Source organism: Molothrus aeneus, chromosome 28, assembly GCF_037042795.1.
Source record: "Molothrus aeneus isolate 106 chromosome 28, BPBGC_Maene_1.0, whole genome shotgun sequence".
Taxonomy (NCBI): Eukaryota; Metazoa; Chordata; class Aves; order Passeriformes; family Icteridae; genus Molothrus; species Molothrus aeneus.
This window is the reverse complement of record NC_089673.1, coordinates 2,327,981-2,355,665: the sequence shown is the minus strand read 5'-3', so window position 1 is coordinate 2,355,665 and position 27,685 is coordinate 2,327,981. Positions and strand designations below refer to the sequence as shown.

General features: G+C 43.0%; 1 protein-coding gene across 1 annotated transcript in view; it reads right to left on the bottom strand.

Annotated features, from left to right (window-relative positions):
• Positions 1-1,994: 1,994 nt before the first annotated feature.
• Positions 1,995-27,685, bottom strand: part of LOC136567194 (M1-specific T cell receptor alpha chain-like) — a 109,459-nt gene continuing 83,768 nt past the window's right edge. The window contains exons 3-7 of the mRNA XM_066566695.1: positions 25,630-25,680; positions 7,496-7,759; positions 6,165-6,212; positions 3,332-3,441; positions 1,995-2,888 (exon numbers count right to left, since the gene is read on the bottom strand). Of these exons, the coding sequence (XP_066422792.1) occupies positions 2,883-2,888; positions 3,332-3,441; positions 6,165-6,212; positions 7,496-7,759; positions 25,630-25,680 (479 nt within the window). The 3' untranslated portion in view covers positions 1,995-2,882. The remainder of the gene's footprint in view (positions 2,889-3,331; positions 3,442-6,164; positions 6,213-7,495; positions 7,760-25,629; positions 25,681-27,685) is intronic.

Genomic DNA, 27,685 nt, shown 5'->3' with positions numbered 1-27,685 from the left:
TCTTTCACATCCCTGAAATTTTCTGGGATGAGGTGAATTGGTTGGAAATCTGTGAAATACAATGACTTCTGACTTGTTATATAATTCAAATATGGTCTGGGCAGCTGGGCAAACACAAATCCTCCCTGTCTGTGTCCCACAGCCCCGACTGCTCTGGATGATCTGAAGGTGCAGAGGAGCAGGAATGGGGAAGAGGTTTCACAGTGACTTCTGTGAGCCAGAGAGAATTCTGAGAAGGGGATCCATGTTTACCCCTGAAAGAATTTCCTACCAAGGTTGCTGACACAGAAATCAAGAAAGAAAGAAGGAGAAATAAGAGAAACTTCAACTCCCTGTTCCAATGAGCACTTTGTTTGTCTCTGGTGACCAATGAGTAAAGTGTAAACTTATGAGCTTTGTAAGAATGTATAAAAACATGCAGGCCATAATAAAATCAGTTTGAAGCCTTCTGAAAATGGAGTGTTGCTTTGTGTTGTCTCTGTCTCAAGTATGACACCTTAGGATTTTAGCTTTTATATTTTTCACCGATTTCTATCCTGCAGTTCTTCAGTGTAGAACTCTAAACTCCATCATCCAGTGTGAGCTGCTGCTCTCCCATTGTGGTCAGACACAGCAATTGGGAATCAAGGACACCTCACTGCCTCAGGCCCCAGAGATGTGAACAAAAGTGAGTTGGGGGAGAAAACTGGGGGTAAATGACTTCATTAGCTGCATCTGTAATTGGAAGATTAACCCCCAATATGCAAATGGACCAAACTTATAAAAGTGTGAAAACCTATGACCCGTTGTCCATATTTGGGTGTAGCACGTGGGGGGGCTTTCTCTGCCCACAATGTACCTGAAGGCCCTTCAATAAATAGAATCACTTTTTATTCCCTTGATTTTGTCTGGCCTCTGTGTTTAGGGAGTCCTAAAGGCATCAGAAGGTGTTGCAGAAATTGATGTCACAAAAGAAGAACATTTCCCCTCCAGCTTTGCCAGGGACAGACAGAACCTGGAGGCAAGGGGGGCCCATTGGTGTCATCACTGCAAAGCAGGTGCCCCCAGAGTGGGGGACAGCACAGGGATCCCCTCAGGGTCCTGTGCACCCCACAGCAGCACCAAGCTGGACCTGTGACCAGCTCCCTGAGTGTCACCACCACGGTATTTTCTATGAAAAATCCTTTGCCAGGATCTTTTTCTCCTGAGAAGCTGAGAGGCCTCAGAAACGAAATAGAAACAATGGTTATCTGCTGCTGTGGAATGCAACAGGTGCAGCTGGGATTGGGCATTAATGGCCAATCCCAGTCCAGCTGTCTCAGACTCTGGTCAGTCCCAAATTTTATTATCATTCCATTCTTTTCCTTGCTAGCCTTCTGATGAAATCCTTTCTTCTATTCTTTTAGTATAGTTTTAGTATATAATTTTATTTTAATATAAAATATATATAATAAAATAATAAATCAGCCTTCTGAAACATGGAGTCAAGATTCTCATCTCTACCCTCGTTCTGGGACCCCTGCAAACACCACCACACCCTGAGTGTGGCCAAGCCATGATTTTGTTGTCTCCACCCCAAAGCATCTTTGATTGGTCTCATGTGGTTGTTTTTAATTAATGCCCAATCCCAGTCCAGCTGTCTCAGACTCTCTGGTCAGTCACAAGACTTTATCATCATTCCATTCCATTCCATTCCATTCCATTCCATTCCATTCCATTCCATTCCATTCCATTCCATTCCTTGCTAGCCTTCTGATGAAATCCTTTCTCCTGTTCTTTTAGTGTGACCCTGAGTGGGACCAAGCCATGATTTTGTTGTCTCCAACCAGCCCAGCCTCCCCTTGGGGCAGAGGGGCTCCCCCTTCTCTCTCCCCACAGCACAGATGTCCTACCAAAGGACTTTATTCACTTTATTCCCACCCTCCATGCTGGATCCAATCCCGTCCCTCCCACCCCAAAAAAGCTCAGCTGGAAGGGTGAAGCAATGCGTCAAACAACAAATAAAAAAGACCAACAAGTTTCTCGTTTTTTATAAGAATTGTTTGATAACAGCCTCAAGAAATGCCAAGACATCTCATGGGTGCCAGGACAGTTCATGGATTAGCAGCATGCAGACGCCACAGGCAAGCACAGTTCCAAGGTGGGCACACATGGACAGGTAAATATTTCAGTACATTTTTATGCAATTGTTACAAAAAGAGCTTGGGAGATCTCCGGTTGTTAGAAGTAAACAAAAAGAACAAAAGTGGTTTGTATTTTTACTAAACACAAAGCATCTTAAACTGGTTTAAATCAAGATGTTATGGTCAGATAATAAAGAAAGGTCTTTTTTTTTTTCTGTGATATTGAAGTGACAATTTCACTGAATTTGAGACTTCTGGGAAACCTGCAGCTCATCCTTTAGGGAAAAAATGGGATATTTTGCTCTGATCTAGCAAAGGGTGGCAGGACAGTGCATCCTGAGTCAGCCTCCCTTCTCTTTTCAAAGGGTTTCTTTTGCACCTGGAAAGGTTTCTGGGGGTGCACCCTAAAGCTACCAAAATAGGAAAAATTCCCACTCAGGTGATATTTAGCTTGCAGTTTTTAACACACAGCACTGCTCCAGGCAGAAGTTGCCATTTTAATGGCAATGTAAAATTATAGCAAAGTGTGCTTCATGCAAAGGAGGCACTTTATGGTGAATGACCCAGATATCTAGAGGGCAGAACGCTGGAAATCTTTCATTTTGAGCACTTTTATAGCAATGCAAATGAAGCAATTTAGAATCAGATGGCTGGTGTGATGTGTAAGAGCAGCAGGGGGGTGTCCCTTGCACAAGGAATTTCCCTGGGCTCCCTCTTGCTCCCGATGCTCTCTCAAAGCTGATGGGTTTGGCACTTCAGGACTGCCCCAGCTGGTTCCTCTCAGTCCTGTAACAAAAACAAAGGTTTGTTAAATCATTATTTAGGTGACAGCTGCACAACTGCAGAGCTGAAGTGTCCAGGCAAGAGTAAAACAGACGCTGGGGAAAGCTGATATATTAGAATTTATATTAAAGTCAATAATCATTGAGCTGTCCCAGCTGGAGACAGGTGAGGGGAGAAATCTGATGGGTGAATGCAGGCAAGGGAAGGGATGGATGCACCAACAGAAGGGAGAAATGTCTCGAAAGGGAAAATATTTTCTTATGGACCAGGAAGAGCACTTGAGGGGTGGGTGAAAATGGTGTGGCCAGAGGAAGGGAGGGATTTTACTGCTGGCAGACAAAATAAGTCTGGATAGCCTGCAAAAATAGCTGTTCCAGAGGGAAGGAGCATTCACAGCTGAAGAACCAATCCAGATGTTTTCTGACCCCCCCTCCAAGCATCCTCACCTTTTTTTTCTTCCACACAAGCACGGTCATCAGCACGTTAAAAATGATTCCTTTCATTAAAACGATTTTGAGGCCCAGCTGTGACAAAGACAGGGTGTTCAAGTGCTCATCTGGAAAAAATAAACCAGAAAATGAGAGTTGAAAGAGCACCGAGACATCCTCGTGTCCCACATTTTAAGTCCTTTTAAGAGGACTTAAAAGCCCTTTTTAACCAAGTTGTTCCATTGTGTCATGGAGTCAGCTGGTCGGGCAGGAAATGAGGGAGGGAGGAGGACTCAGAAACTTTAATTTCTTCCATTCAATAACCACTTAATTATCCAATAAGCCACTCTGGTTTTAAATACTGTGCACTGTGAACCCAGGATGCTGGGGCAGCCCTCCTTCCCCCTGCTAAATTTTTTTGAAGATGGGCAGGGGGAAAACAATTCAGATTTTAATCATACAACACAATCTTATTTGAATTTTATATTAATCTGAAGTTACAAAACCATTAGTATTCGAAAATAATATAAATCTATATTATATATGATAGAAAAATATATATTGTATAAATATACATGATATAATATATAAATATATAATTATATAATATTTAAAGATATAATTTATATAATAATATAAAAGAAATATATTCTATTTCTTTTATATATTTCTTTTAAATATATAAAAGAAATATATTCTATTTCTTTTATAGATATATTCTTTTATATATATTTATTATATATTAATATAATATTATCTAATATATTTATTTTAGATATATATTAAATATATTAAATATATTAATAATTAATATATAATTATTATATATGATGTTAATATAATATAATAATATATATTATTAATATATTGATATTAAATATATTAATATATATTAAATATATTAAATAATATTATTAATATAATATTATTTAATATATTTCTTTTATATATATATTCTCCATTAGAAACCCATTCTTTTATACATTTTCATTAGAAACCCATTCTTTTATACATTTTTCATTAGAAATCCATTCTTTTATACACCATTCTGATACAGGTGGACCTGATTGGTCATTTAATCAACACCCTTGGCTAATTAAGAAGACAGCCTTTGGTAAACATCTTATGAGAAATCAACTGTTCCAAACACCGGCTGCAAGATTGTTTCAGTTCTTTCTCTCAGCCTTCTCAAAACTCCCCAGAACAATTCCTGGGAAAGTTGATCTGGCTTTTCTCTCTCTGGGACTGAACTGTGAGCACCCCCAGAGCCCTCAGCGACCCCTGAGCACAGAAACCACCTGCGAGCTGCTGTTCCACGAGGTGTTTGTGCACCCAAAATAACCCAGCTCCTCTGAAAGCTGAAATGCAGCGGTGCTGACTCAGAGCAGAACCTGGAGCCACTCTGGGGTGGGCAGCAGAATGATGTTTTTCTCAAGATTTTAAACCTTTAGCAGCAGCAGCTCTGTGGTGAGTCAGAGCAAGAGCATGACTACACTGCATAAAATTATCAACTTGGATCAGCAAGGCTGCACGAACACCACAAATTTCAGCCTTGATGTTTAAAACCTCTGGGGGCCCTTTTGGGGAAATTTTCTGTCATTTTGCTGCTTCAGAAAGAATTCTGCAAGCAGGGAAAACCAGCAAAAACTTGGGAAGATGAGAGAGAGAAGTCTGGTCAGAGAGAGAGAAAGCGAGATTATATTATATTAATTATATTATATTATATTATATTATATATCACATTATATCATATTATATTATATCATATTACATTATATCATATCATATTATATTATATCATATCATATTATATATACATATATTTAAAAATTATATTATGTATACATATATTTAAAATATATTATATTATATTATTATATTTATTATATTACATTATATTACATTATCTATATTTTTATATATATATAAAATTTATATAATATATTATATTATGTATATAATAATTTCCCATGAATTGGCCTTGGGAAGCTTTAGGGAGCTGGGGATAAGCAGTGATAGTCAGATATGAAACAATCTGCAGGTGGTGATTTTTAAAAATTTGTTTTGCTGTTTTCCTCGTAAGGTTGTTTACAAATGGGTGTCTTGTTAACTAGCCAATCATGTGAAATGTATTTATTGGTTTCTCTGGGAAAGGATTGAAGGCACTTGAGATGGTATTAAATGTTCAAACTCAAGTGTTTATTATTTCTTATCAGTAAAACAGTCTCACTACTGTGAGCTCGGCAGCTTTTCATTAGCAAAGCACTAAATGGCCAACAATCTCTGGTTACAAGGTCTTTTAAGACTGAACTATCCAATTAAGAACTGACACCTTGATTATTTTTCCTTTTAACCCAATAACTGATCCCAATGTGGATTTTTCTGCCCAATTACAAAATGCCACCCAAACCCCCGAAGAAGAAACCCAGGACAACACCCTGTGCCCTCCTTCTTGCTTCCATCCACAGCACACTAAAAATCCCAAAACCTCAATTTCTCACCAAGTGATGCACCAACACTGCTCTCTGTAATCTGTTTCACACTTTTGTGGATTCCCAGTCCATGTTGACGTTCAGGAAACTTTCTCCATGCATGAGGGTCAGAGTCAGTGCTCCCCTGGGGCAGCCCAGAGCAGACACAGAAATATTCCCTGGATGCCCTGGCTTTCCACACTGTTGATTAAATGACCAATCAGTTCCACCTGTAGCTAACTAAGGTATGAAAGGGGAGAGGATCAAATAAATGGGATTTTGCCTTTTGATACAACTCTGTGTCATCTGACTCAATGGTGACAGAAAGACATTTACTTTAGTCAGGGCAAACTTTTCTCCTAAAATGCTGTGTTACATACCTGTCCTGAAGTGGAGGGACAGCCCTGTGACACAGACAGCACTGGCACCTGCAGAGAGGGACAATAAATTTGATTAATAACAAAAATATACTTCTTCAGAGGTCTATGGTGATAGCTCTGCTTAGAAGGACTAAATTAGGATTTCTGGCCAACAAACCCTCCCATAAACACTCTTTTCTCTTTTTTTTTCAGGGCAAGCATAAAACATGATCTAATTAAACTTCAAAGTCCCTTTGGACAAAGGAATTTCAAGCTTTCTATCCCCCCACAGTGTGTTCTGCTATGACTGTACCAGTCTGCTGATCCTTAATCCTGTTTCCACCAAGGAGGAAGGGGAAACAATAAAAAAAGGAGAGACAATAAACAAAGGAGAGACAATAATCAAAACCATCAAAAAAGCTTTTTCTGTTCACGAGAGAGGGGGAAATGTGGGGAATGGATTTGTAGGGAATTCTCCAAGCCTAGCAGAAGGCTCACACAGTGGGAATCTGTGTGCAAACCTGGAGATGAGAAATGCTGACTTGGAAATGCCATGGAACAGGACAGACATTGCTGAGAGAGAAATGGAACTAGAAACAAGTTTCAAAGGATGATTTTATAAATAAGATTAGATACTTTGGAGAAATAGAACTATGAAAGATGCATTGTAGTGGGACCCACGAGGGGTAATTTTAGATTATTGGATTTAAGGCATTTACAGCATGGTGTGGCAAAAACCTGATTCCCCAAGAAATGCTTATCATGTTTCCCTTTTCCAGGCTGAAAAATCCCAATTCAGCCTTGAGAGATTAAGTAATACTTAAGTTTCTTGGGAGAAGGAACTATTGCTTGCCAGAGGCTTACAGTGCGGGAAATGAATTTATAGAAAATTCTCCAAACAAGTTCCAAAAGGTGGCCTTACAAAAAAGACTGGATACTTTACAGAAATAGAACTATGAAAGATATATTGTAGTAGGAACCACGAGGGGTAATTTTAGATTATTTGCTTTAAGGCATTTAAGCAAATAATCTAAAATTACCCTTTGTGGGTCTTACTACAATGAGTGTGGTGTGGCAAAAGCTGATAGGCCAAGAAACACTTATAATGTATTATAATTAGGAAATAATTAGCTTCTGATTGTCATAATGTGAATTATAACATCTGTATTGTCTCACCCTTCACATGAGGCTGAAAACAGAATAAAAGCTTTTAAAACACCTCTGAGTTGCCCCATCTCTGGGTCAGAAAATGGATTAATCTGGCAAGGAAAGAGGCAACAAAGCAACATTCCCCTGTCCTGTGGGAGCACAGAGCAGCTCAACCCTGCTGACAGCCCCAGAAATGCCCTCACCACTCTCAGGGTCCTCTCCCTCCAGCTCTCCAAAGCCCTCGTGGCTGGCAGCACAGTGCAGCTGATCCCTCGTGGCCCAGTAGGTGGACAGGTAGCTGGACTCCTCACTGTCCCCATCAGTGGCCACCCCCACCACTGCAGATGTCTGCTGCTCAGCTGAGCTCAGAGTGAGCTTCTCAGGGGAGTAATCTGTGATGAGGCACATTTCCAGACCCTGGGCATCTTTGGAGGTCAGCCTGTAGACCGAGGGAGATGGAGTCACTTCTGCAAAGAGGAGAAAAGAAGATTTAGGTCAGATTACACATCCATAGTTCCTACAATCTTACATACAGCCACTTGGAAATGCAGGATTCTCCATTATTCCAGTGGGAAGCTGCCTGATCATTGGGATTTTGTGCCAGGACACCTTTAGAGAGCCAAAACATCTACAGCAGATGATGCAGAAGCTGCTTCTGTGTGACCGTGTTCACAGGGGCCTGAGGATGAGGGAAGAGGATCTGACTCCACGTTTCAGAAGGCTGATTTATTATTTTATGATATATATTATATTAAAACTATTCTAAAAGAATAGAAGAAAGGATTTCCTCAGAAGGCTGGCTAAGAATAGAAAAAGAAGGAATGATAACAAAAGCTTGTGTCTGGGACAGAGAGTCTGAGCCAGCTGGGCTGTGATTGACCATTAATTAGAAACAACCACATGAGACCCATCCCAGACCCACCTGTTGCATTCCACAGCAGCAGATAACCATTGGTTACATTTTGTTCCTGAGGCCTCTCAGCTTCTCAGGAGGAAAAATCCCAAGGAAAGGATTTTCCATAAAGGATGTCTGTGACGCTTCTATTGTGTGGGAGACACAGAGGCCAAACAGAATCCCTGGAACACCTGAAAAGGCTCATGGACATCCACACCTGGATGTCCATACCCAACCCAGCCATTCCTCTTGGGGGCAACTCACTGGATTCTGTCACCATGGCCTGGGTGCACCAGGGGTGTGTGTGACAGTGGAGAGAGCCCCTGGGCTGGAGATTCTCCGTAATTCCAGTGGGAAGCTGCCTGATCACTGGGATCTTGTGCCAGGACACTTTTAGAGAGCCAAAGCATCTACAGCAGATGGTGCAGAAGCTGCTTCTGTTGTGTGGGAGACACAGAGAGGCCAGGCAGAATTCCTGGAGCATCTGTAAAGGCCAGGAATGATTCAGGGATGATTTTAGGCCATGATTTAGACCTGGCCTGGTGACAGTCTAAATCATGGCCTAAAATCATCCCAGCCTGATGTCTGCTGGGAACTCCCTCACCTCCCCTGCTCCCACTTGGTTTTTGGAAATTTTTTGACTGTTTCTTAGGGAGAGGAAGGCAGGAGCTTGTAAAAAGTTTGATGATAAATGCCTGTATAAAACACAGATGAGCCAGGGCAGGTCACTGCCATGGGGTACATGGAAATGAAAGAGAAGAGGAGGAATTTGTCAGGCTGCTCTCTTTCTCTCTCATCACCAGTACTGTGCTTTCTGAAGAGATAAATATCTACCTCACTCCAAATTAGGGTGTTTTTCTCCTTTTCAATCTGTGCAATACTTTGATCTTGAACACACAAAACAATAAAGTCTTGTTTTTCACAGGAAGCTTCAGCACTTTTGCAAAATATTAGTTTCCTGTTCTTACTCAGAGTGGTGGCTGCCTCTGCTCTGGTGCTGCAGTTCAGTTCCTGTAAGTTCCTCGGTTTGTTTGCCCACTGCTATGAAGGTTTGAGATAATTTTGGTAAAAAACCATTTACTTTAACCACAGCCTTGTGACCTGTTATTCTGGCTTGATGAACTGGTGCCTGTGCTGGAGATGCTGTTTATTTATCACCTCTATTTATCACCTCTCTTTACAGGAAAGTGAGAAGTAAATAATGATGCTCTGAGCTTTCCATGCTGCCCAATTTCATCTTTACTGAAGGATAAAGATGGATAAAGGATAAGGATAAAGCCTTCCATGTGGTAGAGCAGGCTGTGGAAATGACAAAGGGTCTCAGGAGGTTCCTGAGCAGCCACTTGAAGTCTTTTTGTTTTGAAATTGTCACACAGCTGGGTTAATCCATCTCAGAGAGTGGATTAGATAGGCAGAATTGCTCCTTCTGACCCCCAAAATATTTTCTTAACATTGTTGAAAGGAGCAGAAGGGACATCATAGCAATGTCCTCCTGAGGTTTAGAGGTGGGCAATGCCCTTGACAGCTGCCATTCCCCAGATCTTGCTCTGTATTAACAAACTTGAAAATTAGTAAAAAAATCAGGGTAAATGTACCTGGCAAAACCAGAAGTCTCGTCCCAGATCCAAATGTGAATTTGTAATTACCCCCAGAGTTACACAATAGCAAAGGCCTCTACAATATCCAGAACAGCATTAAATGGAGCATTCAACAATTAAATGCTCCACCAAAAAAATCCTGTTTATCTCTGTGAACGCACAGATCCATCTACCTGGGACTTTTCCACCTCCTGACTTTCTTTTCGTGTGGTATTTTGCATTTTGCTCTCCCAAACACACTCTCCTTAATATTCCCCTCAATCATATTTGTCCCACTGTTTCCAGAAAGCCACCTGCACCACAACTCCTATTCTCCATCTTATTCCTCATTTATTTATTCTGCCAGTCAGATTCCTCTATCAAAAATCAATTTATTTACTAAAAAAAATTAAAATGTATTTATTTACATATTTTAGTTTATTTAAACTTATTTATTTGTTTTACTGCACAGATCGCCTAGGGACTGATGGTGCAGTGAAACCTCCATCATCCCATTCTCTTGGATTTGCCATCTGAATTAGTCCAGAGTGATTCCAATAAAGCTGCCATTTAAGTTTTTGAGTAAAAAACTCTTTTTGGTGAGCAATTTCTTTGAGCAATTTCATTGCTCATTCTGCCACTGAACCCTGAGGTTTCAGGATATGTTAGGCACGTTCCCCCAGTGGGACTCTGGAGCAGCTGGACACAGATATGGTAAATCTATGGTAAATTTACCACAATGGTAAATCTGGAGACACCTACATGAACTCAGAGCTCTGATTTATGGCTCCTTTAGCTTGCTGATGGCTCCATGTAAACTTGAGATTCCCATTTCTCTCAGATGTTTTTGAAGAGGGTCAGGAGGGTCATTTAAAATAAAATTACTTTCCTCACAGGTTTCCAGAGGGAATTCTTTCCCTATGTTGATGTTTTTTAACTTTCAGAATAAAATCATGCCATGAGTTGATTTTAGAATCACTGCCATTTAAAAAAAAATGGAAACATTACTTTTCAGGAGTAAACTCACTCAATTTAGATATTAAACAATCCTAAATATATTTTAAAGAAATTTTCCAAATTTCTGTATATTTACAACAAATATCAATATCTTGGCAAGTGTGACTTTCTTTCCCTTTTACAAAGGGTTTCAAACAAGAGAAGAGGTGTAGGATTTTGGGGGAATTTTTTTTTTCATACATTTGTGGCAGCCACAGTCAAAACACACTTTTCTATCCATCCTTTTTTCTCCAAAAAAAAATATATGAGGTAAGGGTCACTTTTCCATCCCTCCACTAAAGCCATTCAGTAATTAACTTTGCTTCTTGCCCTATTTCCCCTCTATCCAAATATTTCTCCCACCCTCAGTTTTAAGGCTGGTCCTGCTGCTCTCCACCAGTTCCACTCACTTCTAAATGTGCTCCAAGCTTCACCTGATGTTGCAGGACAAGGTAAATCAACACAAGCTGGCTGTGACATCAACCTGGCGTCACTCCTGAGCTCCCTACCTTGTGTTTATAGAATTATATGCTCTTTATATTCCGTTTATAAACAGAAACCCACCTCCACTGTTACAGCTCAAGGATCTCCACAGCACTGACCCAATATGTGCATTTTTTATGTCCAAATACATTATGAGCCTGGTTATCTCCAAATATTTCTATCCACATACAAGAAAAGCCCTTTTTACCTCCTACAGCTTTATGGAAGCAGTTTCACCCCTCTGCATTTTGCTGGTCTGCGCTGGTTTTCACCATTTCACTTCTCCTCTGCTTGACAAATTCCCAAGACAAATCCTCTTGCACATCTAAAACCTCTGCCATGTTCATTCTCAGGAACAGAGAGGGGAGAATATCCTTGCAGCCATGGAAATCACTTGCTCTGAACACCATCTGAAAATTCATTGTCCTGGTGCTAAAATATTGTGGGGCGGCAAAATAATTTGTCAGCTGAAAGAAGAATTTCTACTGAATTCTACCTGAATTCTACCTGGATTCTACCTGGATTCAGACATACCTGGAGAAACCACCAGTTTGGTTCCAGCTCCAAAGGTAAGCTTGTTGTAACTCCCAGAATTACACTGTGACACAGCCCTTTGCAAAATGGTGCCCTGGGGTGGGTGCGTGCTGGGTGAAAGCTGGAGAAGATGGCAAGGTTTTGTTGGAAGCAGCTCACAGAATGACAGAATAAATTAGGTTGGAAAAGACCTTTGAGATCATCAAGTCCAACCTATGAGCCAACATCTCCTCATGAGCTAAACCCTGGCACTGAGTGCCCATCCAGGCTTTGTTAAAGCCTCCAGGGATGGTGACACCACCCTCTGAAACCAGCTTCACCCCTCTGCATTTTGCTGGGCTGTGATGGTTTTCACCATTTCAATTCTCCTCTGCTTGAGGAGCCTAGTTCCTGTTGAATTTCCAAGACAAATTCTCTTGCACATGTAAAACCTCTGCCATGTTCATTCTCAGGAACAGAGAGGGGAGAATATCCTTGCAGCCATGGAAATCACTTGCTCTGAATACCATCTGAAAATTCATTGTCCTGTTGCTAAAATATTGTGGGATGGCAAAATAGGCAAAATAATTGGTGAGCTGAAAGAAGAACTTGTACCTGAATTCTACATGAATTCTACCTGGATTCTACCTGAATTCAGACATACCTGGAGAAACCACCAGTTTGGTTCCAGCTCCAAAGGTAAGCTTGTTGTAATTCCCAGAATTACACTGTGACACAGCCCTTTGCAAAATGGTGCCCTGCGATGGGTGTGTGCTGGGTGAAGGCTGGAGAAGATGGCAAGCTCACAGAATGACAGAATAAATTAGGTTGGAAAAGACCTTTGAGATCATCAAGTCCAACCTGTGACCCAACACCTCTTCATGGACTAAACCCTGGCACTGGGTGCCCATCCAGGCTTTGTTAAACCCTCCAGGGATGGTGACACCACCCTCTGAAACCAGCTTCACCCCTCTGCATTTTGCTGGGCTGTGCTGGTTTTCACCATTTCCCTTCTCCTCTGCTTGAGGAGATTGATGTAGGAGCCCAGCTCCTGTTGACAAATTCCCAAGACAAATCCTCTTTCACATGTAAAACCTCTGCCATGTTCATTCTCAGGAACAGAGAAGGGAACATATCCTTGCAGCCATGGAAATAATTTAACACCAACTGAAAATTCATCGTCCTGTTGCTAAAATATTATAGGGCAGCAAAATAGGCAAAATAATTGGTGAGCTGAAAGAAGAACTTATTCTACCTGGATTCTACATGCATTCTACCTGGATTCTACCTGGATTCAGACATACCTGGAGAAACTACCAGTTTGGTTCCAGCTCCAAAGGTAAACTTGCCATAACTCCCAGAATTACACTGTGACACAGCCCTTTGCAAAATGGTGCCCTGGGATGGGTGTGTGCTGGGTGAAGGCTGGAGAAGATGGCAAGGTTTTGTTGGAAGCAGCTCACAGAATGACAGAATAAATTAGGTTGGAAAAGACCTTTGAGATCATCAAGTCCAACCTGTGGCCCAACACCTCTTCATGGACTAAACCCTGGCACTGGGTGCCCATCCAGGCTTTGTTAAAGCCTCCAGGGATGGTGACACCACCCTCTCCCTGGGCAGACAATTCCTGTGCTCAATCAGTGAAGAATTTTTCTTCTTTCAGTGAAGAATTTTTTGCTGATGTCCAACCTGAACTTCTCCTCGTACAGCTTACGGCAGTGTCCTCTCTTTCTGTCTGTGGTCACCTGGGAGCAGAGCCTGTCCCCACCTGGCTGCACCCTCCTGTCAGGGAGTTGTGGAGAGTGATGAGGTCTCCCCTGAGCCTCCTTTTCTCCAGGATAAACAAACACAAGTTCCTCACAGGACTTGTGTTCCAGACCCCTCCCCAGCCTTGTTGGCCTTCTCTGGACACATTCCAGCCCCTCAATGTCCTTTCTAAATTGGGGGCCCAGAACTGGACAAAGCACTCGAGGTGCTCCCCAATCACTGATGAGCACAGGGGAAGAATCACTGCCCTGCTCCTGCTGGCCACACCATTCCCAATCCAGCCCAGAGGTTTTTATGGCTTAGAGCAAAGGATAAACCCACCCCAAACAAGAAGATGTTTTTACCAAGCACAAAGACAGCACAGGCAAACAAGCCTGCCGATGTGGCAAGTAGAAAAAAGGTCTCAGAATTTTCCACTGCGAGAAAACTGAAAAACAACTTCCAGCTTAAACTGTAATGTACTAACGTTGAGTGATTGGAGAATAGTTACGTGAATATGGTAATTACAGTAGTTATGATAGGCTATAGATAAAAGTTAAGGTATAGATTGGTTCTACTGTATGGAGATGCTCAGCAAAGAAAAGTAAATAATGCATTGTAACCAAAACCTCAACTTTTTGGACCTGGCTCATCTATCCAGCCTGTCCAGATCCCTCTGCAGAGCCCTCCTGCCCTCCAGCAGCTCCACACATGCTCACCAACATTATTGGCTGGTGATCCAGTGAAGTTCACCATTACTGGTGAACCTCTACCACCTCAGCATAAATCAGCCCTTCCTTCAGCCCCATTCCTCTGCCTGCTTAATTCATCATCTGTGTGCTCTGTCCTCTCTCTCCGGGCAGCAGCAGCACCTGTGTCCATCCCTGTGTGCACACACAACCTCCCAGGCTGTGTTTGGAGCCTCCTGACTGCTGCTGTTGAATCCCACCAGGCTGTGTCACCTTCCTGCTCTCTCTTCTTGCAATGTCCCCCCTCCATCATGAAGTGCAGGCTGCACTTCATGTTGTAATGATTCACACTTGGAATCTTAGCAACCTGGAAGTGTTCAGGTTGGAAAAGCCCTCCAAGACCACGAAGCCCAACCCATACCCCAGCAGTGCCAGGTTCACCCCTAAACCATTAAATTTAGCAGGGGGTGTCCAAACACATCCTCCCAATCCCAATTTTGGCCCATGTGGGAAACCCAAATCCATGTCAGGGCTGCCAACATTGTGCTTCCCAAAGCTGTGCCACTCCCAACAACCAAAAACAAGAGAGAAATGAAGGAATTCCACCTCCCAGGCCAAGGGCTTGCTCACCTGGCAGGACTGAGAGCACTGTCCCCTTGCCAAAAATGACTCTGGCTGCCACATTTACACCCTGGCACATTTCCTTGCAAAAACTCCTCTGCCAGCCCTGCACTTGATCTCAAGCAAAATTGGTCAGGTTGTGTCACAGACGTATTTTCTGAAAAATCCTTTGCTAGGATCTTTTCTCCTGAGAAGTTGAGAGGACTCAAAAAGGAAATGTAAACAATAATTATCTGCTGCTGTGGAATGCAACAGGTGCACCTTTGATTGGTCTCATGTGGTTGTTCTTAATTAATGGCCAATCCCAGTCCAGCTGTCTCAGACTCTCTGGTCAGTCACAAGATTTTATTACCATTCCATTCCTTTCCTTGCTAGCCTTCTGATGAAATCCTTTCTTCTAGTCTTTTAGTATAGTTTTAGTATATCATTTTCTTTTAATATAATATATATCATAAAATAATAAATCAGCCTTCTGAAACATGGAGTCAAGATTCTCATCTCTTCCCTCATCCCAGGACCCCTGCAAACACCACCACACGTTTGGAAAAGCCCTCCAAGACCATGAAGTCCAGCCCATACCCCAGCAGTGCTATGTTCACCCCTAAACCATTAAATTTAGCAAGGAGTGTCCAAACACATCCTCCCAATCCCCACAACTAACAGGAAACATCCACAGCTCGTGTCATTCCCATTTCTCTCTCTGGGTTGTGGCTCCAGTTCTACAGCTCCCAGCAGTAACCCAGAGGTCACTGCTAGAGCTGCTGCAACAGCCTGAACTGCATTTTGATCTTCCTTTGCAAACATTACCCCTATTTTTGAGTGGACTGAAAATCTCAGTGTCCCAAATCTCAGAAATCTTATTTAGTCTTACACATCCCTGCTCTTGCATTTCACCTACATGTTGTCACTTTTCCAATAATGATTTTCCCCAGCACTCACACATTTCCAGAACACACTGGATAAGCACAAAGTCTCCCACTTCTTTCCTCAGAACATTAAAACCAGCTCAAATTTCTCCACAAATCCACTGTACTTGGTGCAGCTCAGCATTGTCTGTGTCAATGTCTACATTGTTGGGTCCACCTTGGCTCAGAGGGGAGACAACTCACCTGGGGCAATGAGAAGTCTGGTTCCACTCCCCCAGACTGGTTTTCCCCAGTTTGCAGAGGACACACAGTGTGAGAGCTCATTACAAAATGGGCTGGGATCCCCTCAGCCCTGGGGCTGCCCCTGCCAGGGGCTCTGAGCAGATTGCCAGAGATCTCCTCTGGCCTCTCTTTGCCCAAACCCCGTTTCTCTGTTCAATCCCTGGGGAGAACTGCACTGGATTGGGGTCACCAAACCTGGCAGAGATGGGCAGAAGCTCCCCCGCAGTTACCAGGGGACAGTTTGGGATCCCTGCCCCAAAGGCTGCTTGCCCTGCAAGGGCAAAGGGAAGGGAAGAACCCCCTGGAGCAGGGTCCCTGGCACAGGGCACCTTGCCAGCAGCCCAGATCCCAGCTCCAGGAGGCATCTTGGCAGTGCCAGGGGTGTTCCAGCACTGCAAGGAAAACCTTCCTCATCCACAGCACAAAAACCACTAAAGATGGTTTCCAATGGCAAGTGATAAAAGCCACATTACATCAAGTACTTAAAATTAAATCAGATAAAGGCCTGAAAGACGCTTTGTATGGCTGGATTTCACGTTGTGAGCAAAACTGACTGGATAACCTTTTCCATTTCTATTTTATACCATTCTGTGACTTTGAAAGATACAATCCTCTGCTGCTTATAAACCAGGAAATGTTACAATTATTATCTGTATCATATGGACTTTTTTTCCCTTTCTACAAGACAGACAATGACAAGGGGAAAAAGGCAGACAAGTCTGGCACATCCCAATTTTGGCCCATGTGGGAAACCCAAATCCATGTCAGGGCTGCCAACATTGTGCTTCCCAAAGCTGTGCCACTCCCAACAATCAAGAACAAGAGAGAAATGAAGGAATTCCACCTCCCAGGCCAAGGGCTTGCTCACCTGGCAGGACTGAGAGCACTGTCCCCTTGCCAAAAATGACTCTGGCTGCCACATTTACACCCTGGCACATTTCCTTGCAAAAACTCCTCTGCCAGCCCTGCACCTGATCTCAAGCACAAAGCACCTGCAATTCCAGGCACCAGCAAAGCTTCCTGACACACCAGGCTCCATTCCCTGCACAAGGCAACATCTGTTCCCCGCTCCTGTATGAAAAGCAGCAGCTCCCTTTGCCTTTCTGAATTTTGGGCAGCCATGAGAGACAAGTGCCAGCCATGGCAAGGCTTTCCCAGAAAGCTGTTTGTGGCATTCACATTCTCTGAAAAATCCCTTTGCCCAGGATTTTTCTCCTGGGAAGCTGAGAAGCCTCAGAGAAAAGGAAAACAATTCTTATCTCATTTGCTTCTCCTCTGTTTTGCTCCTGTGGAATGAGGTTGGAGATTGTTCACCCACAGGTGACTGTTTAATTAGATTCCTGTGTGAGTTGTTTTCATTCTTTGGCCAATCAGGGCCAAGCTAAGCTGGAACTCTGGAAAGAGTCACAAATTTTATAATTATCTTTTTAGCATTCTGTAAGTATCCAAGTCTATATTCTCTAGTATAGTTTAGTATAGTATTCTTTATGATAATAAAGTATTATAAAGTAATAAATTAGCCTTCTGATGGAGTCAGATTCAGCATTCCTTCCTTCATCAGGGCACCCCACAAATACAATAGATGCTCACTCACTGGGCTGGATGGAGAGTCTGGTCCCTGAGCCAAAGGTCAGCTTGCCATAGCCAGATCCAAAATCACACAGCATTTCCTGCCCTAACAAAAACCTTGCCCACCTCCTGGCAGCATTGCTCAACCATTTCTTGTTTGGCCTTAGATGTTTATCACTTCTTATCTATATTATAGTCTCACAATAGAGACTACTCATCAAAAAATGTCCTTGTCTCACCTAAAACACTATAAATGCCCCTGTCAGCCCCCAAATGCCTTTGGACCAAGCCCTGGCACAGCTGTCAGACTGAGCAGGCTCAGAGGCTCTGCTGGTACCCAGAGGAAGAGAAAATCCACTCCTGAACCCTTGTTCCAAGTGCAGCTCCCTGTGCAAGGGGAGTTTCTGTGCATTGCCAGCATCTCAGAGCCTCTGCTGAAGGTTCCCAGCAGCAGCAGCAATGAATGAAGGAGCCTCTGTGCTCTGCTGCCAATCTGCTCTGTCCCTCACAGAGCACCAGAGCCCACAGGGTGCCCCAGGGGACAGGGAAGGGATTGGGCCAGAGGAGGCCCAGGAAAGCTGAGCACTCACTGGGCTGGATGGAGAGCCTGGTCCCTGCGCCAAAGGTCACCTTGGTGTAGCCTGAATTCACACAGCATTTCCTGCCCTAACAAAAAGCCCCAGCAGCCTCCTGAGAGCAGCAGCTCTGCCCCAGGCTCTGCCCAGCCCTGCCAGGCACATTTGGCTCTCCCAGCAGAGTTGAATGAAGCAGTGAAAGGAAGGGAAAGCAGCAATTGCTGAGCTGGGCCATCCTGCCCCACACTCCCGGCTCAGCCAGAGCGCAACACGTCCCTGGCTCACCTCAAACACAAAACGTCCCGGGCTCATCTAAGCACCAATTGTCCCTGTCTCACCTGAATTAAATGTGTGAGATGGTATTTCTTGTTTGGCTTTAAATATTTATTAGCTCTTATCTATATGAGGGTCTCAAAATTGAGACTCTACATTGGAAAATGTCCCTGTCTCACCTAAATCTCAAATTGTCCCTGCTCCCATAAATCACAAATTGTCCCCGTCAGCCCTTCTGCTGCTCAAACCCTAAACCCACCATCAATGAGGGAAATCCAGATAAACCTGTTTCTTACTTGGTTTCACAAGCAGCTTTGTCCCTTTCCCAAAGGTGAATTTGTAGCCATCATTCACACAGTGAGAAAGGAGCCAACAAAAACCACCCTGCAGGCCATCAGTCAAATCCACAGATATTGTGTGCCCCAGTCATTGAGGAAAGACCCAAAAATGCAGTAGCTGCTTCAGGGAAAGATGGGGCTGGGGCTGTTTCAGTGCCTAATCCAGCTTTTCCTTCTGCCTCAGCTGCTCTGCAGTCTGGGATTTCCAGGGCAAGCAAAGAGAAGCCAGGCAGTCTTTCAAGCCTGTCTAGAGCAGTCATTACACCACAGCATTCCTCTCATAGAATAATTAGATTAAATCATTGCAGGATTAAAAAAAAAAAAAAAAATAAACCCCAAAGACAATAAAGCTCAATTCCCCAGGTTTTAAAGCAAGGAAAGCAAATTGTTTTGCCTCTGGGTTTGTCCAATCCTTTGCACAGATTCAAAGCATGAATTATCCAGGACATTTTCCAACAAAAAGAGAAACTACATTGAGCATTTCACCCCAGTTTCCCCAGCCACTGGCTGGCTGTGGGATCCCACTGAAAGCACAGCTCCCTTTGCACAGGGAAAGGGGGGATTTCTGTGCACAGCATCACTTTGGACACACTAAATCACAAATTGTCCCTGTCAGCCCCCAAATGCCTTTGGACCAAGCCCTGGCACAGCTGTCAGGCTGAACAGGCTCAGAGGCTCTGCTGGTACCCAGAAGAAGGGAAAATCCACTCCTGAACCCTTGTTCCAAGTGCAGCTCCCTGTGCAAGGGGAGTTTCTGTGCATTGCCAGCATCTCAGAGCCTCTGCTGAAGGTTCCCAGCAGCAGCAGCAATGAATGAAGGAGCCTCTGTGCTCTGCTGCCAATCTGCTCTGTCCCTCACACAGCCCCAGAGCCCACAGGGTGCCCCAGGCGACAGGGAAGGGATTGGGCCAGAGGAGGCCCAGGAAAGCTGAGCACTCACTGGGCTGGATGGAGAGCCTGGTCCCTGAGCCAAAGGTCACCTTGTTGAATCCAATATTCACACAGCATTTCCTGCCCTAACAAAAACCTTGCCCAGCTCCTGGCAGCACTGGGCACCCAGGGCCCAGCAGAAGCTGCTGAGTGCCAGGAGGATGCAGGCAGAGCCTGAAGGGAAGAACTGCCAGGATCTGATTGCAGCCCCAAGGGCACTGCTGGAGCTGCAAGGACAAGCCCCTGGCTGAGGGGCTGCTGCCCCTGCTCTGGGCTCAAGGAGTGGGGATCTCCTGCAGGTTCCCATCCCAGAGACGGCCCTGCAGCACCCACAGGCAATGAAATGGCAGCTGAAATCTCCCTGCCCTCACAAAGGTGGCTCAGACACACCAAGGATGTGTGGAGCACTCGGCAGGGGACACTCCAGGACTTTGGACAAAGGACACACAGAAAGCTGAGCACTCACTGGGCTGGATGGAGAGCCTGGTCCCTGCGCCAAAGGTCAGCTTGGAGCCATAGCCTGAACTCACACAGCATTTCCTGCCCTAACAAAAAGCCCCAGGAGCCTCCTGAGAGCAGCAGCTCTGCCCCAGGCTCTGCCCAGCCCTGCCAGAGCTGGGCAAACACAAACCCTCCCTGTCTCTATCCCACAGCCCTGACTGCTCCGGATGATCTGAAAGTGCAGAAGAACAGGAATGTTCAAGAAGTTTCACAGTGACTTCTGTGAGCCAGAGAGAATTTTGGGAAGAGGATCCATGTTTACCCCTGAAAGAATTTCCTACCAAAGTAGGAAAACCAAGACATAGACACAGAACACAAGAAACCAAGAAAGAAAGGAGGATAAATAAGAGAAACCTGCAACTGCCTGTTCCAATGAGCACTTTGTCTCTGGTGACCAATGAGTAAAGTGTAAATTTATGAGCTTTGAAAGAATGTCTAAAAAGCATGCAGGCTACAATAAAAACAGTTTGAAGCCTTCTGAAAATGGAGTGTGTTGCTTTGTTTTGGCAGCTGAGCACTCACTTGGCTGGATGGAGAGCCTGGTCCCTGAGCCAAAGGTCAGCTTGTTGATGTCTGTATTCACACAGCATTTCCTGCCCTCACAAAAACCTTCTCCAGCTCTTTGCAGCACTGCTCACCCAGCAGATAGGGCTGAATGCCAGCACTCTTGGATTTGTGGATGCAAATCCTGCTTGGAAGTCGAAAGGAGGAGATGAGAAGAGAGAGAAGAGAGAGAAGAGAGAGAAGAGAGAGAAGAGAGAGAAGAGAGAGAAGAGAGAGAAGAGAGAGAAGAGAGAGAAGAGAGAGAAGAGAGAGAAGAGAGAGAAGAGAGAGAAGAGAGAGAAGAGAGAGAAGAGAGAGAAGAGAGAGAAGAGAGAGAAGAGAGAGAAGAGAGAGAAGAGAGAGAAGAGAGAGAAGAGAGAGAAGAGAGAGAAGAGAGAGAAGAGAGAGAAGAGAGAAGGAGACGAGAAAGAGGAGAGAGAGAGGAGAAGAGAGAAAGGAGAGGACATGTCACCCCATAACTGAAGAACCTCCAGCCTAGAAAGGGTATCCTGAAAATCTCACTGGCCATGGGACAGTTTTGACCCACATGGAAGGAGTTAACAAGAAATTTGTGCACTTCTCAGCTGAAACTGGAATCTGTGAGTGATTCTCTGCCAATGTGAGCTTGTGCCACAGCTCACACAGCAGTTTTCAGCTCATGCACAAGCTGAGAGAGAAAAGCAACCCCTGCTGGCATGGCCATGGCACAAAATGTGTCCGGGAGCCCACACTGGGTATCTGAAAGGAAGGACAGATCACTGACAGGGTAATTGAAGACATTCTCCACTAGACTTGTCTTCAGCTCATGTGGGAATCAGAAAAACAGAAATATCCACAGACACTGAAGGATTTGATCTGCAGCCCTAGAAGAAGCTTAGATTGATGTAGAGATACAATACAGAGATATTGAGCAGCAAAATAATAAATTTATATTTCTATAGTTGTAGGTGAGAATATGCCTTAAGTAAGTGAGAAACTGTATTGAGTAAGATAGTGAAGAGTCTATAGTATTGTAATTGTATAAAGTAAACTCAGAGTTTAGAAGTTAGAATAGAAGCCACTGTGTGCATGTGAGTTAGCAGCCCATTAAATAAAAGTATCTGCAGTACAACAAAAGCAAGTAAAGGTAATAGGTTAGAAAAGTAAAATAAATTCTGTGGCAACTGTGTATGAGTTTAGAAAGGTCTATATTACCCTGTAAGAAAGAAACTTGTGACTACTCTTGAACTATAGCCAAATACTTAATCCTCTAAAATCTCACAGCCTCTAAAATAAATGTTTATCTAAGCAATAAATAATTCTTAACTTCACTATAGTCCCATCCCTTCATTTCTAGCAACAACAATGATAAGCTCATATCACTAGTATGATCTTTTTCATCTTTTTTCTATCTACAACATTGAGCAAAAACTGGTTTAAACCTTACTTGGTTTTACCCTTAGCTGCACTCCACGTAAAAAGGTGATTTTTTCTCCATAGTTATTCACACAGTGCTTGCCTTCAAAACAAAAACCCTTTTTATCCTCCAGGACCAAATTAGGTTCAACTTGACTTTTTTTTTTAAACTTAGTCTACCCAAGTAAACTCCTTGGCAATTTTAACTACATTTCCTGTAAAGATTTCTCCTAGTTTATGGTCTCATTCAGTTTGGGCAGAGATGGCACTGACTGGAAGTTTTCTCCTTTATTCATGCTAAGAAACCCCACAGCAAAATTCCTCCTTCAGCATTAAATCAGCATTAAAAACAAATATCTCCTCCTGGACCTTCCTGCACCAAACACATTTTTTGATTCCCCCAAACAAAAATTTCCTCTATTACAGCCCAGCTACTTTTTAAAAATTTTTTTTGTTTATTTTATTTTTGTTTTTGTCAAGGAGTGCAAACCTGGATGGAAACCTCTCTGTAGCCAGAAGTAGGAGACACAGAACAAAGGCTAAGAAAGTTTTCCCAGCAGAGAAGGAATTGCAACCTCTGGGAATTAATGAGAACCTTTTCTGGGTTCTGGAAAATGGAAATAAAAGGACAGGGAGAGGTCTGCAGGTCTGGGAGGTTTCTGGGAACAGGCAGTAGTGGTGAGAATTACTCAAAAATCTCACAGCTCTCAGTGACACACATGGCACAGGAAAATCCAGGCCCCCAAGTAGATTTTTAACTTCATAATGATTTTTTTTCCCCTCTGGTGCAAGGTCAAGCTCTGACCTTCAGCTGCTCTCAGAAGGAAAGAACAATGGAATTTAAATTCCATTTAAAATGGCTGTTTCAATGCTTTCCTGGAAAGAGGAATTAGGCCTTTCTATCCATAACTTCCCTCAGGTTTTCCACCTACCTGGTTTCACTACCAGTTGTGTCCCACTCCCAAAGGTCACTTTCCAGCCAGATGCTGAATTCACACAGTGACACACTCGCTAACAAAAACCACACACAGCTTTGGGTCCACACAAATATGTGTGTTTTCCAAAAGAGATCAAGGGGAAAACAGATTCCACCCTTGTCACATCCATTTAAATCTAAATTAGGATGTTTTTCCAGCTGCATACCTCTGATGTCTAGAGACAGAAACAATTCCGAATGCAGGAGAAACCCAAACCCTATCAGCTTAATGTAGCTGAAGCTCTTGGGCAATCTTTGCAATGTTTAGGAGAGAGGAGAATCTCAGCCTTGCCCTTATAATGTGAAAAAAGAATTTGTTTTTATGTGTACCTGCTTTCAGAATTAGTTTTGTGCCTCTCCCAAAGGTGAGTTTCCAGGATGACTCAGTTATCCCACAGTAATCAACCTTTATACAAAAAATGGTAAAGCAGAAAAGCCTCAGCCTTTAACAGCCAGAACACACTGTTTGACATTTCAGAAGGGGATGAAATTTCCACCACGTTTTAAACGAACTAACAGAGCTGTTTCTAAAACTTCTCATGGTCTAAAGAAGGAGTCAGGCAGAGCAGCCAGAAGCTAAGCAAGGGACCAGAGCCATTGAAGAAAGAAGCAAAGAAAAATGAAACAGAAACTTCCAGAAAAAAACCAAACTAGGCTCCTAATTTCTCCTCTTTGTTTAGTTGATAATAAATCCAGTAAGGGAAAGAAGCAAAGAAAAATAAACAGAAACTTCCAGAAAAAACCCAATCTAAGGTCCCAATTTTTTCCTGTTTGTTTAGTTGATAATAAATCCAGTAAGGGAAAGGAGCAAAGAAAAAATGAAACAGAAACTTCCAGAAAAAAAACAATCTAAGGTCCTAATTTTCCCTGTTGACAATAAATCCAGTAAGGGACGCAAAGCCAAGTCCCAGAAAGCAGCTCTGTCTAATTTTCTCAATAAACAAAGGCTATTCATGAATTATGATCTCAAAAACATTCCCCAGGAGGTTCCTCCAGCTGAGGTGCTCCACAACACAAACACATTCACTGATTTTCAGCACAGCAGCACTTTCAGAGCTGCTCCACTCACAGCAACCTGGCAGAGAGTTAGAAACTCATTGTTCAGAATGTGCCCTCCTCCCCCATGCCCTCCTGCCTTCAATTGTAAAGAAGCTTTTCCCTCTGTATCCTCAGGAAGATCTGATAAAAACCCTACAAATGTGTCCTTGGGGAGGAGATACTTACTGGGCTTTACCAGCAGCCTGGTTCCACTCCCAAAGGTCAGTCTGTTTGTCCCTCCTGAGTACACACAGCCAAAAACTCCCTTACAAAAACCCCCAGGCTCCTCTGCACGTTTCAGCTTCCAGGAGACTCTATTGTCACCAAAATAAAACTCCATGTGCAAAATGCCTGTTAGGGACTCCTCCCTACAGAAATCCTAGAGATGAAAATCCATTTCTTTTGAAATAATGGATTTATTTATCCAATAAATAAATAATAAATGATGGATTTTCTAAAGAAACAATTGTAAAGAAGCTTTTCCCTCTGTATCCTATGGAAGATTTGATAAAAACCCTAAAAATGCAGCGTGTCCATGGGGAGGAGATACTTACTGGGCTTTACCAGCAGCCTGGTTCCACTCCCAAAGGTCAGTCTGTCTGCATTTCCTGAGTACACACAGCCAAAAACTCCCTTACAAAAACCCCCAGGCTCCTCTGCAGATTTCACCTTCCAGGGCAGCAGACTCTACTGTCACCAATATGTGCAAAATGCCTGTTAGGGATCCCCAAAAACGAAGGATGGGGTGTCTCTCCTCTGTCCCCTTGCAGTTTTGTGTCAATATTTTTGCAGGTTAAGAATTATGAAGTGCCCTGATCTTGGAAAGCTTTGTCATAGCCAGGAATCAATTAAGACCCTCCCTACAGAAATCCTAGAGATGAAAATCCATTTATTTTTAAATAATGGATTTATTTATCTAATCAATAATTAATATATAGGCGATTTTGTAAAGAAAGAATTGTAAAGAAGCTTTTCCCTCTGTATCCTAAGGAAGATCTGATAAAAAACCTAAAAATGCAGTGTGTCCTTGGGGAGGAGATACTTACTGGGCTTTACCAGCAGCCTGGTTCCACTCCCAAAGGTCAGTCTGACTGCATTTCCTGAGTACACACAGCCAAAAACTCCCTTACAAAAACCCCCAGGCTCCTCTGCACATTTCAGCTTCCAGGAGACTCTGTTGTCACCAAAATAAAACTCCATGTGCAAAATGCCTGTTAGGGAACCCCAAAAAATGAAGTCTAGGGTGTCTCTTCTCTGTCCCCTTACAAGTTGTGTGTCAATATTTTTACAGGTCAAGAACCATGAAGTGCCCTAATTGTGGGAAGCCAGGAATCAATGAAGATTTCTAAAGAAATCTTAGAGTTGAAAATCGATTTCTTTTGAAAGAATGGATTAATTTATCCAATAAATAAATAATAAATAATGGATTTTGTAAAGAAAGAATTGTAAAGAAGCTTTTCCCTCTGTATCCTCAGGAAGATCTGATAAAAAACCTAAAAATGCAGTGTGTCCTTGGGGAGGAGATACTTACTGGGCTTTACCAGCAGCTTGGTTCCACTCCCAAAGGTCAGTCTGTATGCACCTCCTGAGTACACACAGCCAAAAACTCCCTTACAAAAACCCCCAGGCTCCTCTGCACATTTCACCTTCCAGGGCAGGAGACTCTACTGTCACCAAAATCAAACACCATGTGCAAAATGCCTGTTAGGGATCCCCAAAAAATGAAGTCTGGGGTGCCTCTTCTCTGTCCCCTTACAAGTTTTGTGTCAATATTTTTACAGATCAAGAATGATGAAGTGCCCTGATCTTGGGAGGCTTTGGCATAGCCAGGAATCAATTAAGACCCTCCCTATAGAAATCCTAGAGCTGAAAATCCATTTCTTTTGAAATAATGGATTTATTTCTCCAATAAATAAATAATAAATATTGGACTTATTTATCCATTTATTTTGAAATAATGGATTTATTTATCCAATAAATCCATTTATTTTGAAAGCTGTGTTTTGGAAAGACAGACATTCCCAGGAGCTCTGCACTCCCTAGTGCTGAGTGGTTTTGGAGGGGAAGATGTGACTGGGGACAATATCTACCAAGGACACCTGGCTCATTATTTCACCTTAGCAGAGCTTCTGCAGGCTTCTCTATACTTGTTAATACATATTAAATCACTTTTTTAATAGGACAGAGACTTGCCAGTTCTCTGAAGAGCCATCTTCTCCTTTCCTGCTCAAGTAATTCCACACATGAGGAGACCTTATGGTGCTCTTCAAAAGGGATAAATGTGAAAAGCACAAGGAAAATCATTCTTTTACACTGTCTGCAGTATCTCCTTCTACCAAGGAATACCATGAACATCAAGCAGCTTGAGAATTGTGACAGCTCTGTATTTTGGTGAAAGATTTGTCATCTGTCTGGCACTCCACACTGATTTACATGACTTTTCATGATTTTGTCCTTGCATCCTTTGTGTGAGTAGAAAGTCCTGGAAGGACTCCTCTCATAACAGCTCTCCATGAACCCTCAGGCCTCTCCAAAAAAACCCCAGGCTTTTTATTGCTGCTCTGTTTCCACTAAATGTTCCAGCCCCACTCTCATTTCAGCCCCAAGAGCAGCAGATATGGAAGGAGATTCCCCTTCCTCTCCCAGGATAATTACATATTACAGATTTCAAACATCTGATTCTCCAAAGCTTCTCAAAATGCTCTTGTTCAGATCATGCACTTACTTGGTTTAACACTGAGCCTCGTTCCTCTGCCAAACTGCAGCTTTGCATAGCTGCTTCCTGAATTCACACATCATTCAATCCCTTTGCAAAAACCCCTCCTGTTCTGAAAATACACCCAAAGCAGGAAAACTCCTGCTCTGTGATGGTTTCTGGACAGGAGGGAACTCAGATAATCCCCTCCCAGATTTACTGAACCTATCAAAGAAAATCTAGGCATATATCTGGCATCTCAATAAAATATTTCAATTCTGTAATCTATCCAGACAGGAAAACACTTCCAGCCTCACTGCAAGCCTCCATTCCTTGTTCCTCACTAAGAATTCAGAAAACATCTGCTCACTGAAATATAAAGGTGAGGAAGAGGACTTGCCCTTGCAGTTGGATAATTAACCATCCTGCTAATGAGTTTCTGTGATGGATATGCCCATTTCAGCTCTTCCTTGTATATCCTGAGCTGTTCCACACATGTTTAAGTGGATGAATTGCTTATGGGAGGTTTTCAGAAATGCAATAATGAAGATTGCACTAATGCAACCCCACTTAGTTCTCCTTCCTGCACCCAGTCAGGGCACACATCACTCACTGCATCCTGAAAAAATCCAGATAAAAACAAGTCTGCAGATGAATTAACCTACATATTGTGGTGCTCACTTGGGTGAGTCTTGGGTTTCCTCCTGTCATTTTCTACATACCACTTTTCATTACCAGCATTCCCCCCTCCTTCAGGATTTCCTGACATTTGGGCAAGAGAAATGCTTCTCACAGAATTCAGCAAGACCACAGTTCCTCACTTGTGAATCCAAGGCAAAATCTGACAGAAAACACCTTTCTGATGACAAGTCAGGAATGGGGACTTACTAAG